Source organism: Podarcis erhardii, assembly GCF_964252035.2.
Source record: "Podarcis erhardii genome assembly, chromosome: 6".
Lineage (NCBI taxonomy): Eukaryota > Metazoa > Chordata > Lepidosauria > Squamata > Lacertidae > Podarcis > Podarcis erhardii.
The window spans coordinates 83,153,427-83,169,674 of record NC_138510.1 but is presented as its reverse complement, the minus strand read 5'-3'; the positions used below and the strand labels follow the sequence as shown (position 1 = coordinate 83,169,674).

The following is a 16,248-nucleotide window of genomic DNA, read 5'->3' as shown; positions in this document are numbered from 1 at the left end:
CAATTTTTAAGATAAGTTTTAAATTTTTCCCAGTCCTCTTCCACTGTCTCTCTCCTCTGGTCACGAATTCTGCCGGTCATCTCTGCCAGTACCATAAATTCAGTCACCTTGGTCTGCCATTCTTCCAGAGTAGGTAGTTCTTTAGTCTTCCAATACTTTGCCAAGAGAATTCTTGCTGCTGTTGTTGCATACATAAAAAATGTTCTATCTTTCTTTGGAATCATTTGGCCTACCATGCCCAAGAGAAAAGCCTCCGGTTTCTTTGCAAATGTCCACTTAAGGATTTTCTTAATTTCATTATAGATCATTTCCCAGTAGGCCTTAATCTTCGGGCAGGTCCACCAAAGATGATAAAAAGTTCCTTCGCATTCATTACACTTCCAACAGTTGTTATTGGGCAAATGATATATCTTTGCAAGCTTGACTGGGGTCATGTACCATCTATAGATCATTTTCATTATATTCTCTTTTAAGGCACTACATGCCGTGAATTTAATACCTGTGGTCCATAACTGCTCCCAGTCAGCAAACATAATATCATGACCAATGTCTTGTGCCCACTTAATCATAGCTGATTTGACCGTTTCATCCTGTGTGTTCCATTTTAGCAGCAGATTGTACAAGCCATAGTGAGGCTTGAACCACCACAAAGGCTTGCAGAACAAGGTTTAGCCCCCAGGGATCCTTGAGGACAGGAGACTAGTACCCCTCCCCCCAATGGCAGGGTCCAAATCAGTGATCCCACTCCCCACGACAGGCCCTTCCCCTGCGGATAGTCGAGTCTCCACTTTCAATTGTGCATTCTTTCCTCCTTACCTGTGTTCTCCTTTCTGCGCTTTCTGTGTCCCTCTCCTTTCCTTCTGTTCTCCCACCCTTCCTGCTAGCTTAGTCAGCCTTTGGGGTAGACAGCCCAATGGAGATCTGGCCCCCAGGCCCGCTGTATGCATTCCCACCCAAGGTCTTGCACAGGATCTGACTGGTGAGAGCGCCCATTGTTCTCGTGGCACCTGCCTGGCCATGCAAGTCTGGGATCCCAGATGTTCTCCATCTTTCTAAGGATGGAGTCTCCATCTCCTTTGTCTCCCCACTCCCAGATGGTCCTTCTTTTGCAGTGGCCAGTTGCCCATTCACATCAGAAATGTGGCTCTGGTTGAAGGAACTCAGGGTGCCGGTTAATGTTCTAGAGATATTACTAGCAGGGCTTATATTTTTTCAGCTGGAACTTAAAGGTAAAGGGACCCCTGCCCATTAGGTCCACTCGTGGCCGACTCTGGGGTTGCGGCGCTCATCTCGCTTTATTGGCCGAGGGAGCCGGAGTACAGCTTCCGGGTCATGTGGCCAGCATGACTAAGCCGCTTCTGGCGAACCAGAGGAGCGCACGGAAACGCCGTTTACCTTCCCACCAGAGTGGTACCTATTTATCTACTTGCACTTTGACGTGCTTTCAAACTGCTAGGTTGGCAGGAGCAGGGACCAAGCAAATGGAGCTCACCCCGTCACAGGGATTCTAACTACCCACCTTCTGATTAACAAGTCCTAGGCTCTGTGGTTTAACCCACTGCACCACCCGCATCCCTGGAACTTGCTGGAACTGCTGGAACTCAATTCCGGCACCTCTCAGGTGGGCGCCATCGTAAGAGAACAAGAGAGGTGTTCGTGGTGAGTTATGGCGCCTCTTTTCCTAGAAAAATAGCACTGGTTCATTGATTGGTGCAGGAATAGTGGGAAGGAGGGGATGAATATTTTGAACGCCCCACAGGCGTTTCATCAGATGATAGGCGGGGGCTGTGAGCAGTATTCTGGTGTGCAAGGGGAACTTTGTCCTGTCAAGCCACCTGCTCTTCTGAAAGGGGTTAAGCAGATGAACCTGCCTACAGCGCACCAGCACCTGTGGTTGTTGGAGCAGCACAGTGCAATTGGGGTAGAAGGGATTGTCTCTGCTCTAGCAACCAGTGCCAAACAACTTGGGATCCAGACAGCCCATGTGCTACAATGTTCTTCTCAATGTTCTGCTGCCAAGAATGGTAGTTAGCAGGAACACGGAATCGGGCTCAGTTGGGGAATATCTTTCTTTAGGAGGTACAGTTGGTGTCAACAATATTTTATTTCTGGTGTCAATTTAAAATGTACCTGTTCTCTCAAGCATTTATATGCAATGAACCTATGAGATTTATTTTTATTTTTGCAGTACAGTGGTACCTCGGGTTAAGTACTTAATTCGTTCCGGAGGCCCGTTCTTAACCTGAAACTGTTCTTAACCTGAAGCACCACTTTAGCTAATGGAGCCTCCTGCTGCCGCTGCGCCGCTGGCACACAATTTCTATTCTCATCCTTAAGCAAAGTTCTTAACCCGAGGTACTATTTCTGGGTTAGCGGAGTCTGTAACCTGAAGCGTATGTAACCCGAGCTACCACTGTATCGTCTGGACTTTTTAATGATTTTTTAAAATGGTGTTTTAACTGTATTGTTATGTGCTCTAATTCCATTCCATTGTTTCTATTTCCTATATATGACATAACCCACCCTGAGCTTAGTGACAAAGCAGGATGGAATAGAAACTTTCTAAATAGGGCAGGTTCAAACCAGGGGCGTAGGAAGGGGGTGGGGGCGGTTCACCCCAGGTGCCCTCACTGAGAGGGGTGACATTCGGCACGCCGCCTGCCCGCAACTCCCAAGCCTACCCCAAGCCGTTGGGATAAGGGAGGGAGTTGCACTGCTTTGCCGGCGGCATTCCCCCCTTCCCCCTTCATTTTGACAGCTTGGGGAGGCTTGGGAGTCATGGGCAGGCAGCGTGCCAAATGTCTGCCATGGATGGTTCGCTCTGCCCCCAGCTGCAGGGCACACACCCTACTCCGGGCCCCTAGGCAGCTATCCTGTGCCTGGTAGGGCACCCTCCATGCCACGCCCCCCTTGGGAGCGCGCCCGCCCTGGGCAGCGTGGGCATATGCTCCACCACTTGTTGAGAGCCAGTGTGGTGTAGTGGTTAAGAGCGATAGACTCGTAATCTGGTGAACCGGGTTCGATTCCCTGCTCCTCCACATGCAGCTGCTGGGTGACCTTGGGCTAGTCATACTTCTCTGAAGTCTCTCAGCCCCACTCACCTCACAGAGTGTTTGTTGTGGGGGAGGAAGGGAAAGGAGAATGTTAGCCGCTTTGAGACTCCTTAGAGTAGTGATAAAGCGGGATATCAAATCCAAACTCCTCCTCTTCTTCTTCTTCCACCGGGGAGACCAGCACCACATCAGTTGTGTAAGGCAGTATTACTATGAGGAGGACAAAAAAGTGTGTGAGAGGGAAAGACAGAGAACAAGAAGGGGAAAACAGAGAGGGAGAAAGATTATCATACATGGGGACCGGGGAGTAAAATGAGACTATTGCACTAGCAGCAGAAGAAAACCGTGCGGGTTGAGCTGTGGAATTCTGAATTGTCGGTTTTCTTTGTGGTGGTGGTGAGGCAAGTTGATCTGTTGCCTACAAGCAGGGAACAGCTACAGCAAGCACAATAAAATAATGTAGCTGCCTCTGGCAGGCAGGGCAAAGAGGGGCCTTAGCCGCACTAATACAATCATGAGGTTTGCTGGACCAGATTAGATTATTCAATTTAGAATCTAGCAGCCCTCGGAATGAACAGAAGAAAGGAAAAGGCTTGGATGATCCTTCCATTCGCCAGCTGAAGTAAAAGGGGAAGGGGTGATCATTCGGGTGGACTGAACATTCCTTTTCAACCCTTTCAGCAGACAATGGATTTATGCCCTGAAGCATGAGGGTTAATTACCATTACTTTAGCCTGGCTGCCTCCACTTCCTTGCTCACCCGCTTCCTCTCAGCCTCTCTCATGAAGGTGCATTTCCTCCTTTCAGCAAAGAGCAATTATCACTTGACAATTAGCAGCACAGATGTGGCAAAATTTGAATTTTCATGATTATTCAATAAGATATGGAGTGCCGCCTCAGGATGAAGAAGCCTTTTGAAAATACTGAGCGGTAAAGAATTACTGCAGCTCATTTATTTATTTCTTTTAAGCATGAGGCAGTCAGTGTTAAAACGGGGGGGGGGGGGGTTGAGAATCAAAACGCTCAAGCCATACTCACCAATCCCTGTCTCCAAACTGTAGTTGCCGCCTTTGAAACAGAACAGTTTGTTTAGTTGTACAATTTATATACAGTGGAGCTGCAGCCAATCGGAAGCTGCGCCTTGGTTTCCGAACATTTTGGAAGTCGAACAGACTTCCATAACGGATTCCGTTCGTCTTCAGAGCTACCACTGTATAACCTTTAGAAGACACCTTTAGAAGAGCCCTGTATAGGGATGTTGTTTAAAGTTTAATGCTTTCTTATGTTTTTAAATATGTTAGAAGCTGCCCAGAATGGCTAGGGCAACCCACTCTAGGGCAACCCATAATAAAATTATTATTATTATTATTATTATTATTATTATTATTATTATTATTATTAAATAGGAGGTCCCTGTTTTCATCAGGGAAATATTGGAGGGTATGCAGTTAAATAGGTCAACCTTTGTTGTAGCCGAATTGTATTGGATGTTGTGGGAAGTTTGGTGGGCAGGGGAAAGTACCACACAAATACCACCATCAAAAACACATTAACCTAGAAGTTATTGAGTTCTGTCAGAATGTAATTCCAGTTTAGTGTGTCTGGGATTGCAGCCTAAGTATATATTTGTTGTTGTTTAGTCGTGTCTGACTCTTCGTGACCCCATGGACCAGAGCACGCCAGGCACTCCTGTCTTCCACTGCCTCCCGCAGTTTGGTCAAACTCATGCTGGTAGCTTCGAGAACACTGTCCAACCATCTCGGTCTCTGTCGTCCCCTTCTCCTTGTGCCCTCCATCTTTCCCAACATCAGGGTCTTTTCCAGGGAGTCTTCTCTTCTCATGAGGTGGCCAAAGTATTGGAGCCTCAGCTTCACGATCTGTCCTTCCAGTGAGCACTCAGGGCTGATTTCCTTAAGAAAGTATATATAGTGTGCAACAATTGCGTCAGCACGTAATGAGCCTTAGGGTTAAGCCCTGCTGATCTGGCTTGTTGAGAAAAAACACTACCAAGCTAAACTGACAAGCGCACCACATTTGCAGATTCACCTGCTCAGGTCTTCCTCTTCAGACCCCATACTTATTTCGTGGAATATGCAATGCAGCTATAAGGACCACGTCTGCCGTGGGGGAAAATGGTTGCAGCTACAATACAAGCTTGGGCTCTTTTAATCACAATGGTCACAGGTAATTTTGGTTGTTGCATTGGTTGTTTTCAGCCTCTAAGCTAATGTCTTTCCTCAGACCTAGATGTCAAGCTTACAATTTGAATATCACGTTGCTTCTGATAAAATATAATTAGAACATATTTTGAGCAGGGTTGGAAGAAAATGTTGTTTATGTATATATTTTTCTAAACCAACAGACTTGTGTTGCTTATCTATGGTAGCGGTCACAGGTTATTATTTTCTTTTTGTCTCAGATCTAGCTGTTACATCTCTCGCCACCTAAATATCATTAAAAAAATCCTTCCAGTAGCACCTTAGAGACCAACTAAGTTTGTTATTGGTATGAGCTTTCATGTGGTATCTGAAGAAGTGTGCATGCACACGAAAGCTCATACCAATAACAAATTTAGTTGGTCTCTAAGGTGCTACTGGAAGGAATTTTTTTATTTTGTTTCAACTACGGCAGACCAACACGGCTACCTACCTGCACCTAAATATCAGATTTCTAATTATATCAGTGTAATATAATTAGAATATATTTGGAAACTGTGGGAAGAAGTAAATGTTTTGGTTTTTTCCTCTAAACCAAGTTTGCTGTCAGTAACGATATCAAGCAGTTGCTTCGTGTTTGGCAAAGTCGTAAAAAGTAGTGTTCACAGAATAGCGTTCAGCCTGATTAACTGCTTTTGTAAGCCCATGAATCTATTCAGAGCCACATTTAAGGCAGCTTATGGTGCAATCTTATGCTTACCTACTTGAAAGCAAGTCTCACTGAGTTCAGTGAGGTTTACCCCCAGGTAAGTGGGCACAGAATTGCATACTCAGTTATTTTTCATAAACGCCAGTTAGCTGCAGCTGGGCAATACGAAAACATAGAATTAAGTATATGAAGGAAGTATCAAAGGGAAAGGGTCTGCAAATAGAAGAGGAATGGGATATACCCATAGCTGTCAACGTTTCCCTTTTTTAAGGGAAATTCCCTTATTCCGAATAGGATTCCTCACAAGAAAAGGGGAAAGTTGACAGCTATGGATATACCTGGCCTCATTTTCAAGTACAATCCATGACAATGGACAGGAAGAGAGCTACTGAATTCTGTAGACAGGGAGTAGAACATCTGACATATACTTACTTAATCAGAAACTTGTGCTCGCTGTAAACATCAATAAAAGCTGGGGTGGTTTGATCCCCCACTCCCCACAATAACAAAATGCAGAACATTTGGTTTAGCAGATGCCTGTTCTGGCTGAAAACAATTAATGCCTGAGAAACCCTTCCCTTTCCACACCTAACTTTTGACGCATCTCACACTTCGCTGGCATGCAAATAATTTTCAGTCCACTGAAATATGGGCCTCTCTGAGGGGCTGGCTCTGAAGTTCTATAAATGTTCCCTAATCCAGTTGACGTGGGTGACAGTGGCCTTGCTTCCCAGAAGGCCAACAATAAGCAATATTAGCTGCTAATTACAGAAAGGGTTGGGTGGCGCTGCCTTGAGAACGTAAGACAGATTCCCTTCATTAGCTCTACAAGCTACTTTCAGAAGAAAAATCCAAAGTTTAAAAATGCACATACCCTGCAAAATGGTTCAAATGTATTAAGGACACTCCCCACTTTCTGATTCCTGACCTTGATTAAGCACTGCAACTGTTTTGCTGCTATGTTTAGTCTGAAGGGATAGCTGACGGGTGCCATTTAATTTAATTTAATTTTTTGCTTGAATTTGGACACTTAAGAGAAATCTATTTCAATTGAGGTTTAGACACCTCAGCCTGGTTTTAGAAGTTAAATATCTGAGTGGACAGTGGTGTAAATAGATAAGTATAGCAGACCCTCCAGGTGCCCCCAGATGTGTAGAAAGGTCAGGTGGTACCCAGTGCGGAAAATTTCTTGTCACCCCCACACACATTGTTTTGTGTGTTTTTTTGACTGCAAAAATGGTTTCACAGTATTTCATATTTTCTTACGAAGGAATGTGGATTCCGGGCCTCTGATAACAAGTAGGCGACTATGGACAGATACTTAAATCTACAGGATGGATTGTCTTTTGGTTTGTGTTCTTTTATTTATATTTATTGTTTATTTATTTAATAAAAATTATTTTTAAAAACCTGCAAAGTGGTTTACCAAAACAAAAAAACACCACAGCAGTAAAATCAAGAAAAAATAACCATCCTACTTTAAAACATACGAAAGCTAAAATATTAAGATTAAAGTTACTTCAACTTCCTCAGCATCTAGGTATGCTTGCCGAAAGAAGAATGCTTTTAGCAGGTGCCCGAAAAGAGTCTAGCAAAAGCATGTGCTTTGTTGCAATAGGTGAGGAGCTCCAAAGTGCAGGTGCTGTCACAGTAAACAATGCAGTACAGATATTATGTGGAACCTGTAGTAGTGCTTGAAACTGAAGGGGAGGTTTTATTTATTATGATTTCACCATGTTCTGTATTATCTAATCTACTCAGCCTGGTCTCATTTTCTTCACATAGGCTGACTTTCCAGGACCCGGGAAGCTCAGTGGAGGGTAGGGCAGTAGGGCGGTTCATAAAAAACTTTTCTAAAAAAAAAAAAGCCTGCTCCATAGGTCTTATCTCCCTAAACTAGGGATTATATAGCTATATCTGAAATTTCATGCATATCAGTTAATATATTGACCCAGCTCCACTGAATTGTAATTTCAGCCTTCACGACATAGGAAGACGGCCAAATAAACAGCTATTTTCGTGGGGAGACTCCAATTTAAGAAAATGGGGGGAGATGACACCGTGAATAAGACGCCCCCAAATTTTTGACATCATTTTTTGGGGGGGGGGACTAGTCTTATACACAGAAAAATACGGTATATCATTGTCTATTATTGTAGTTGTTGTTTAGTCGTTTAGTCATGTCCAACTCTTCGTGACCCCATGGACCAGAGCACGCCAGGCACTCCTGTCTTCCACTGCCTCCCACAATTTGGTCAAACTCATGCTGGTAGCTTCGAGAACACTATCCAACCATCTCGTCCTCTGTCGTCCCCTTCTCCTTGTGCCCTCCATCTTTCTCAACATCAGGGTCTTCTCTTCTCATGAGGTGGCCAAAGTATTGGAACCTCAGCTTCACGATCTGTCCTTCCAGTGAGCACTCAGGGCCGATTTCCTTAAGAATGGATAGGTTTGATCTTCTTACAGTCCATCACCAGAATTCAAAAGCATCAATTCTTTGGCGATCAGCCTTCTTTATGGTCCAGCTCTGACTTCCATACATCACTACTGGGAAAACTATTATGGCCATCTTTAAAGAGAATTTGTGTGCTGTGTTCCGTAACTTCTCCCAGATGTCTGCTGGAATGTTTTCCTCTATACCTTGAACCCATTTTTATCATGTAGCGGTATTGATATCTATTTAAAGGGACATCAGGAGGCATACAGGGAGCACTGTTCAGGGATCAAGTTGAAACCCCTGTTTTGGCAATCTGTAATGAGGTTTCAAGAGTGCTCAGGCAGTGATATGTAGTATAAGAGCAGGAATGTTTCAAGAAACATTGTAGAGCAGCTAGGACCAAGCTAGGGATGAGGCACTGCCACTTATGTCACAGCAGGGATGATGGTGATATCTCTTGGGGCACTATTTGCAAATCCTCTGCATGCCAAATAATTAAGTAATAATTAAGTTATTGATTGTTAATTAATTAATTAAGTAAGTAAGTAATTAATAACCTCAAGAAGGTAGTAGCAAAGAGAGGAATTCCCCGCCTAAACAAAACAACTATAGCAGGCATGGCGAAACTTGGCCCTCCAGCTGTTTTGGGACTACAACTCCCATCATCCCTAGCTGACAGGACCAGTGGTCAGGGATGATGGGAAGTGTAGTCCCAAAACAGCTGGAGGGCTAAGTTTGGCCATACCTGAACTATGGAAACGCCTAGAGAAAACAACTATTGTTTTCTCACTTCTATGCCCACAATATTCAATAAATACTGGAAGCTCACAGGGTCTTGTGTCTTATACATGTGTGGTATCTAACCAATTCATTTTCCAAGAAGATCCATTGAAATCAGTTAAGTAAGTCATTATTTTACCCACTTTGTCCTGATTTCCCACAGGTGCAAGTAATTCGTGTGAGCTGCAAGGCATGGACTGATGCCATCCCTTGTCATGACATCTTGGCTGCCTTTTTCACTTTTCTTTTAATTGACACACTTGTCTTTACCTCAGGAGCCGCTTGAGAAACTAGATCCTTATTTGAGGTGTTCTTCATTTTGCTTCCAAACCGATAAGACGCTCGACCACCTGAGTTTGGTTTTATAGGGCCTGACACATAACTCCATACAGGGATAGCACCATAGAGTGCATCTGCTGCGGGATAGAGGGGCCTACCTTCTGTAAGCCACCTTGAAACCTGGCAGACCTGAAAGGGAGATAACCAGGGCTGATGATTTGGAAAGAGGCCAACTCAGCATCAAGAGAAAAGTTCTGAATTCTTCCTCAATTGGGGTTTGGTTTTTTTTAGTTAATAATGTGTTTTGTATTGCAATAGGACAATACTGTTGATATTGAATCTACTACTTTGTTTTTGTTTCTAAAGCATTTTCCTACATTCAGGCTGTTTAGAAATAGCAAACAAATCTCACCTCATTGTTACTTTAGATTCACTTTGCATTAACAACTGCATTTTGCTCCATAGCACATTTTGTTGCTTCTACTAATTATAAAGCGTGTCGCTTAATTTAAAGGTGGAAATGTATTGGATTTACAAACAAATGTTTTCCTGGAACGCCCCCCCCCCCAATATATAAAACACATGATGTTAATATTTTTAACATAGCCGGCACCATTCATTGCTGCCTTGCAGCTCAAGCAAGTCATTTGCACCTGTGGGAAATGAATACAAATTGGGGGAAATAATGTTTCCTTCCTGACTTAGAAATACTTTGCAGCTGTTTTGCACTGCTGTCCTCCAGGGCCAGGGACTAGACAAGAGGCAGGAAAGTGGGAAATCAGCCCCAGAATTTACCTGCCTCGAAAGCTGTAGCCAGAGACTTTAGCCAGTTCACACCAACTATGAGAGAGTTTCCCCAAGTGGGATCTTGACTTACTACGGTCCAACTGCTGAAACTGATTTGCCAGTATTCCATGTGGTTGGCTTCACATTTTAATCAGACCCTCAGCTACAAAAGTTGCAGTGTGAGTATGCCAGCCACAGATCCCTAGGGTATTTAATATGCACATAAGCACTGATATAAAATGTGACTGAACACGTGGGCAATGTTTTCTCTATATGTACACCATCTTGTTTAAATTGGATCTAAGAAGTCCAAATGGGAGTAGACAGATAGATACAGCAAGGACAGTTTAGATATCTCCTTCCCCTCCCCGCCCTCCCAGCCATCAACAAACTCAGCCATACTTGGGGGACAAAAACGTATATTTTGTGCCACATGGTTCATTATGTTTCTGTTTTTGAGAGAGAAAAGGATGCTTCCAGACAGGTGTGTATTGTGGGATGAGTGCTCCTCGTGCATTCAGGGTTTTTTTGCAGCACTCACCAGATGCCATAGTCAAAGTGCCAGCCTGTATTTTACTCCAGTAAGTTAAAAAAATAAACTTGGCAATGACCCATTTGAGAGATCTCAGTGACCCATTTACAGTCTTAAGTCTCCACCTGGATGCACCCCAACTTTAAGTCTAACCTGGTCTATAGGATCAAGGCCTTCATTCTTCCTTTCTGCTTTCTCGCAGGCATCCACTGTGAAGAAGACATTGATGAATGTCACATGAACCCTTGCCAAAATGGAGGGACCTGTGAGAACTATCTTGGGAATTATACTTGTCATTGCCTAACCGGAGAGGAGGAGGGCATATATTATGGCGGCTGGAACTGCACAGAAGTCCTCCTCGGATGTGTTCAACATAAATGCCAAAATGGGGGGCTGTGTGTTCCTCACTTTACGGACGGACAACACAGATTTAGCTGCATATGTTCAAATGGATATACTGGAGTACACTGTGAAACAATGACCACATTGTCTTTTCAGGGAAATGGGTTCCTTCGGGTTAACAGTATCACAACACCTGTCCAGGATGGTTTCTATAACATAAACCTTAGGTTTCTGACTATTCAGCCAACAACTTTTCTATTCCACCGAGGGGACAAAAGCACATTTGTGAAGTTGGAGTTACTGAATAGCTACTTACACTTATCCATGCAAGTCAATAATAACCAGTCAAAGGCCTTTTTGCATATAGCACAGAATGTCAGTGATGGCGAATGGCATTCAGTGGAGGTAACCATAGCAAGAGCAGTTACTCTTAAGTTACTCGACAGCTCTTGTATAGAGCCATGTCTCAGTAAAGCTACTGCCACCATAGATAGTGATCAGCCAATGTTTACTTTTCAGAGGACTTTTTTGGGTGGTTTGCCAGTGGGGAACAGGAGCGATGACTCTCTACTAAACATCTATAATATGCATTCTGCACCTTCGTTTGTAGGCTGTCTTCAGGACATTGAAATAGACTTGAACATTATAATCCCAGAGAACATGTCATCTGATTCATCTTTAAATGTCAAGGCAGGCTGCACCAAAAAGGATTGGTGCGAACACCACCCTTGTCAAAACAAGGGGCGCTGCATCAACTTGTGGCTGAGCTATCAGTGCGATTGCTACAGGCCCTATGCTGAGCCAAACTGTGCTACAGGTAAGGTAATGCCCTCAACCCCAGAACCTTAATTGCCACCTGAAATCATATTGTACAACAGGTCTTATCAGACTGCAGAGCCCTATACTCCAAGCCTTGCTATTGTCTGTCATCTGCTGCTGGAATATTCCTCAGCTACAATGGTGGCAACAAATTTACAGCTTCACCACCATCTTTGCATAAGCATAAGCTATGCATATACAAAGATGGTGTCAATGCTGCTATGTTGAAGGATATGCCAGCAGTCAGAACTCAGGCTATGCTAGGGGAGAATTAATGCAGATGGAGGGGACATTGTGTTCTGTTCAAGGGTTTTATGCTTTCTACTACCTGTTCGGTTGAGCCATCCATGCCACTACAATTGTAAATGATGTCAGCCCACCAAAACTGGTCCAAGATCAACTGGGGAACTTGAGTGAACTCCTACCCGTCTCTGTTGTAGAACATAATTACACACACATATGCACCAGTTACAAACTCTGTAAAGTGATCACAAATGCACAGATACTGGAAGGTTTGCAGAATCTTAGTCCACATTTTGAAAATTCAGACCCAGGTGTGCAGATTCCCCCAGCTCATTTTTGGACTGAAACTCAAAGCTTATTGCCACAGATAGGCCACTGACACGCTCAAAGGAGATATCCACACAGCTAAAAATCAATCCATTTCAATTTGAACACGATTTGGAAGATCACTTAATTTGCTCCCATTTTGGAACGCTGACTTGAATTCCATTGAAAGTTATCTTCCAAAATTCATTTCGCTTCGATGAATTTTTATACAGTGCACAAAGCATGGACTAGAGAAAGGCATTTATGGAACAAGAGATGAATTAGACTACATAGCTTCTAGGTAAGTGAGGCTTTACTATAAATATAGAAGGAAGCAACTTGTCTCACTATATAAGATGACATCCCATGGCCATTAAGGAACGAGGAATTGCTCACAACACCAGTTCAGTGTTTTCTTGTTTTGTTTCTCTCTAGACAACTCATTTCAAGCCAGGTAGAAAAGTCCAGGTAGTTTCAAGCTAGCTAAATGCCTCTCCAATAGCAGGCAGGCATATCTGATACTTGTTCTGGCTGGCATCAATATGCCACATTCATTTCTGGTCTTTTGTTCCCAGGCCTCTTAATCATGGCAGTCTCTACCCTTCTCTTTAATGTGAAACATGTTGACTGTTAATTATTCAAATAGATCTGAAGTGAGGATGGGGATTGTTGCAATGGCTCCCTAAGGCAGTGAGGAGAGAGGCAGAGAGAAGGAATTAATTATTCCCCTATATAGTTTCTAGGGATTTTACTGGTGGTGTTAATATTGATCCAGATCAGGGGGGAAATGCAAAAACAGTTCCCAGGGCAGAAAGGCACTGGTGCAATTGTCTTTCATGATGTGACACATGTGAGGTGGGTCACAGCATCTTTACTTTTCCACCAAGCTAGTCACGATAGACTTTTCTAATGTCTTATTTCCATTCCGTGCTGTTGTTTTGATTTCTTCCGAGACATGCGGCCACGGGGTGATAATGAGTTGTCTGGTGAGGCGATGTAGCTAACATCTCAACTTCTTGACAGTGGCCAAAGATATCCTTTCAAAACATGTATGGGAGCCAATTCACACATGCATATCATAGTCCTCCATTATCTGCATTGTTATGAAAAATAGCAACAGTGATACATGGGATTCCTTCCCACTTTTCCTCTGCAATCAACTAGTTAATTCAGTGTCTCAAGAATATACAAACCCAGGGTACAATTTGGTTAAAGTCATAAACCCCAAAGATTTCAGCAGGTGACTTTTAAACTTTATTCTAGACATTTTTTTTTTACTGTCCTGCCAACCTCAGCCTGCTCTTTTCCAGTCTCTGCCTTCTTACTTACAACCAGTCCAGGGAATGGCACCGCCTGTCATTTGCCTCCTCCTTAGTAGACGGGATGCAGGTAGCACTGTGGGTTAAACCACAGAGCCTAGGACTTGCCAGTCAGAAGGTCGGCGGTTTGAATCCCCGCGACGGGGTGAGCTCCCGTTGCTCGGTCCCTGCTCCTGCCAACCTAGCAGTTCGAAAGCACATCAAAGTGCAAGTAGATAAATAGGTACCGCTCCGGCGGGAAGGTAAATGGCATTCCTGTGCACTGCTCTGGTTCTCCAGAAGCAGCTTCATCATGCTGGCCACATGACCTGGAAGCAGTACACCAGCTCCCTCAGCCAGTAAAGCGAGATGAGCACCACAACCCCAGAGTCGGCCACGACTGGACCTAATGGTCAGGGGTCCCTTTACCTTACCTAGTAGTGTCAGACTTATGCACATGCTAAGGTAACAGCCATGTAAAGCCAGAAATGATGAGGGCCCTCTAAATCCATAAAAAGTTTTATATTTTGGTCAGGTTGTTAGGGGTTTTGTTGTTGCATATTCACCTAATGTACTGGTTGTTGGCACCCATCTGTCTCTTGAGACAACAGCATGTGCCTCTGTGGGTGAAAGCCTGGGCAGCATGTATGGAGATCCCTGGCTGTCCTGTTCTCAGCCTCACAGATTTGGTCCAAAGGAAATCAGAATAATATGGTTGCCACCAGCTTGGCTGCAGGAGTTGCCAGAAGGAAACATACAAGGCACCCACCCTCCAACCGTCTTAGGGACTCCAGTCTGGGTTTGTGTAGGGTTTACTGCTTAGCCTTCACTTCCCTCAAAGATATTCCACAAGGCAGAAGAGGTTTAGGATCAATATGATACAGCAAATTAACCAGTTAGAAGCTTTGGCAAATAAAAAGGTCTGCACCTTCTGCCCGAATGACATCTTAGTTGGTTCCAGGTAAGTCTCCCAGGGATGGGCATTTCATAAGCAGGGTGTCATAACTGAAAAGCCCATCTCCCTGGTCACTAGTCATCCATTGTTACCTAACTAGTCAATAATTGTTACCTAAGAGAGCCCGTGTGGTGTAGTGGTTAAGAGCGATAGACTCGTAATCTGGTGAACCGGGTTCGTGTCTCCGCTCCTCCACATGCAGCTGCTGGGTGACCTTGGGCTAGTCATACTTCTCTGAAGTCTTTCAGCCCCACTCACCTCACAGAGTGCTTGTTGTGGGGGAGGAAGGGAAAGGAGAATGTTAGCCGCTTTGAGACTCCTTAAGGGGAGTCTTAAAGCAGGATATCAAATCCAAACTCTTCTTCTAACTTTGCTGTGGGGCACCTGGAAGAGAGTCCCAGATGTGAAACATGAATATTCAGGCAGGCTCATGTGTTGAAAAGTGACCCTTTTAAGTAATCCAGTTCCAATGCAATTTAGAACTTAAAAGGTAAAAGTACCAGTACTTTGAATGGTGCCCAGAAACAAACCAGTAGCCAGTACAATGGGCAGTAATCCAATTGTGAGAGATGGGTCTGGCACCCCTGCTTTCGCCCTGAAATTGCAAAGTATAAAATCATGCAAAACTAGCCACCACAGGCCAGAGAGAATAAAAATATCAGGCTGCAGTTCTGCTCCTACTTACCTAAGGCCCACTGAACTCAGTAGACAGTGAGCTACTTGAACATATACAGCAAAGCAGTTAGCTCTGAAAGTTTGTCTTATATTTGAATGTATTTAACTTTGACCAAACGGCATCCACTGTTTGCATTCAGCTATTTTTATCTGTGAGAAAAGGTAGATTTTTTTTATTAACCCTCCCCCCAAAAAACACAGCAAAATCAGATAGAAAGTGTGGGGGAGGGGAGAAACATGAAAGGCAACATTGCAGATCTCTGGTTCAATCCAAAGCGCCGTATCTATTGCAGATGTTAAATGGCACAGTTGCACTGAATTTAGTGGAGTTATATGGATTTACACCAGCTGATATCTGGTCTGGTCAGGGAGTAGGGGCTTACTAGATCCATTTGTTCAGAAAGCTTCAGCTTCAAAATGCATTCCGATATTTTTTAAATACTATATCATTTCACATGCTACCCTGTGTGTACACCTACCTCTTTTTTTATTATTGAAAAATGACATTGCCGGAGCCGTAATTGTAGCAGACAGCTTTGAAGTTGAGCAGTAATTTATCCAAAGGTTTGAAAAGCAACTTTGGGATAAGGGGGCTCCATCTGGTAAATATGTTTGCCTCTTTATATGAAGCAAAATTAAAACCATGCAGCTCCAAGAGAAGCTTATACTTCCATTAGGACTGTTGTGAATGATTAGAAAGTATTTGAAACTCCCCCTGCCCACTTCTCCCTAACCGCAATATTCTTCTCAATTCACAGCATCCTACCATTTTGATTAAAGGTGTGTGTGTGTGTGTGTGTGTGTGTGTGTGTGTGAGAGAGAGAGAGAGAGAGAGAGAGAGAGAGAGAGAGAGAGAGAGGTGGGGAAGGGAAGTGAAA

At 43.8% G+C, this 16,248-nt stretch overlaps 1 protein-coding gene across 1 annotated transcript in view; it reads left to right on the top strand.

The window, feature by feature from the left end:
• The window catches only part of CRB1 (crumbs cell polarity complex component 1), a 138,925-nt gene that overhangs the window by 83,530 nt on the left and 39,147 nt on the right, over positions 1-16,248 (top strand). The window contains exon 6 of the mRNA XM_081866237.1: positions 10,935-11,891. Coding sequence (XP_081722363.1) covers positions 10,935-11,891 — 957 coding nt within the window. The remainder of the gene's footprint in view (positions 1-10,934; positions 11,892-16,248) is intronic.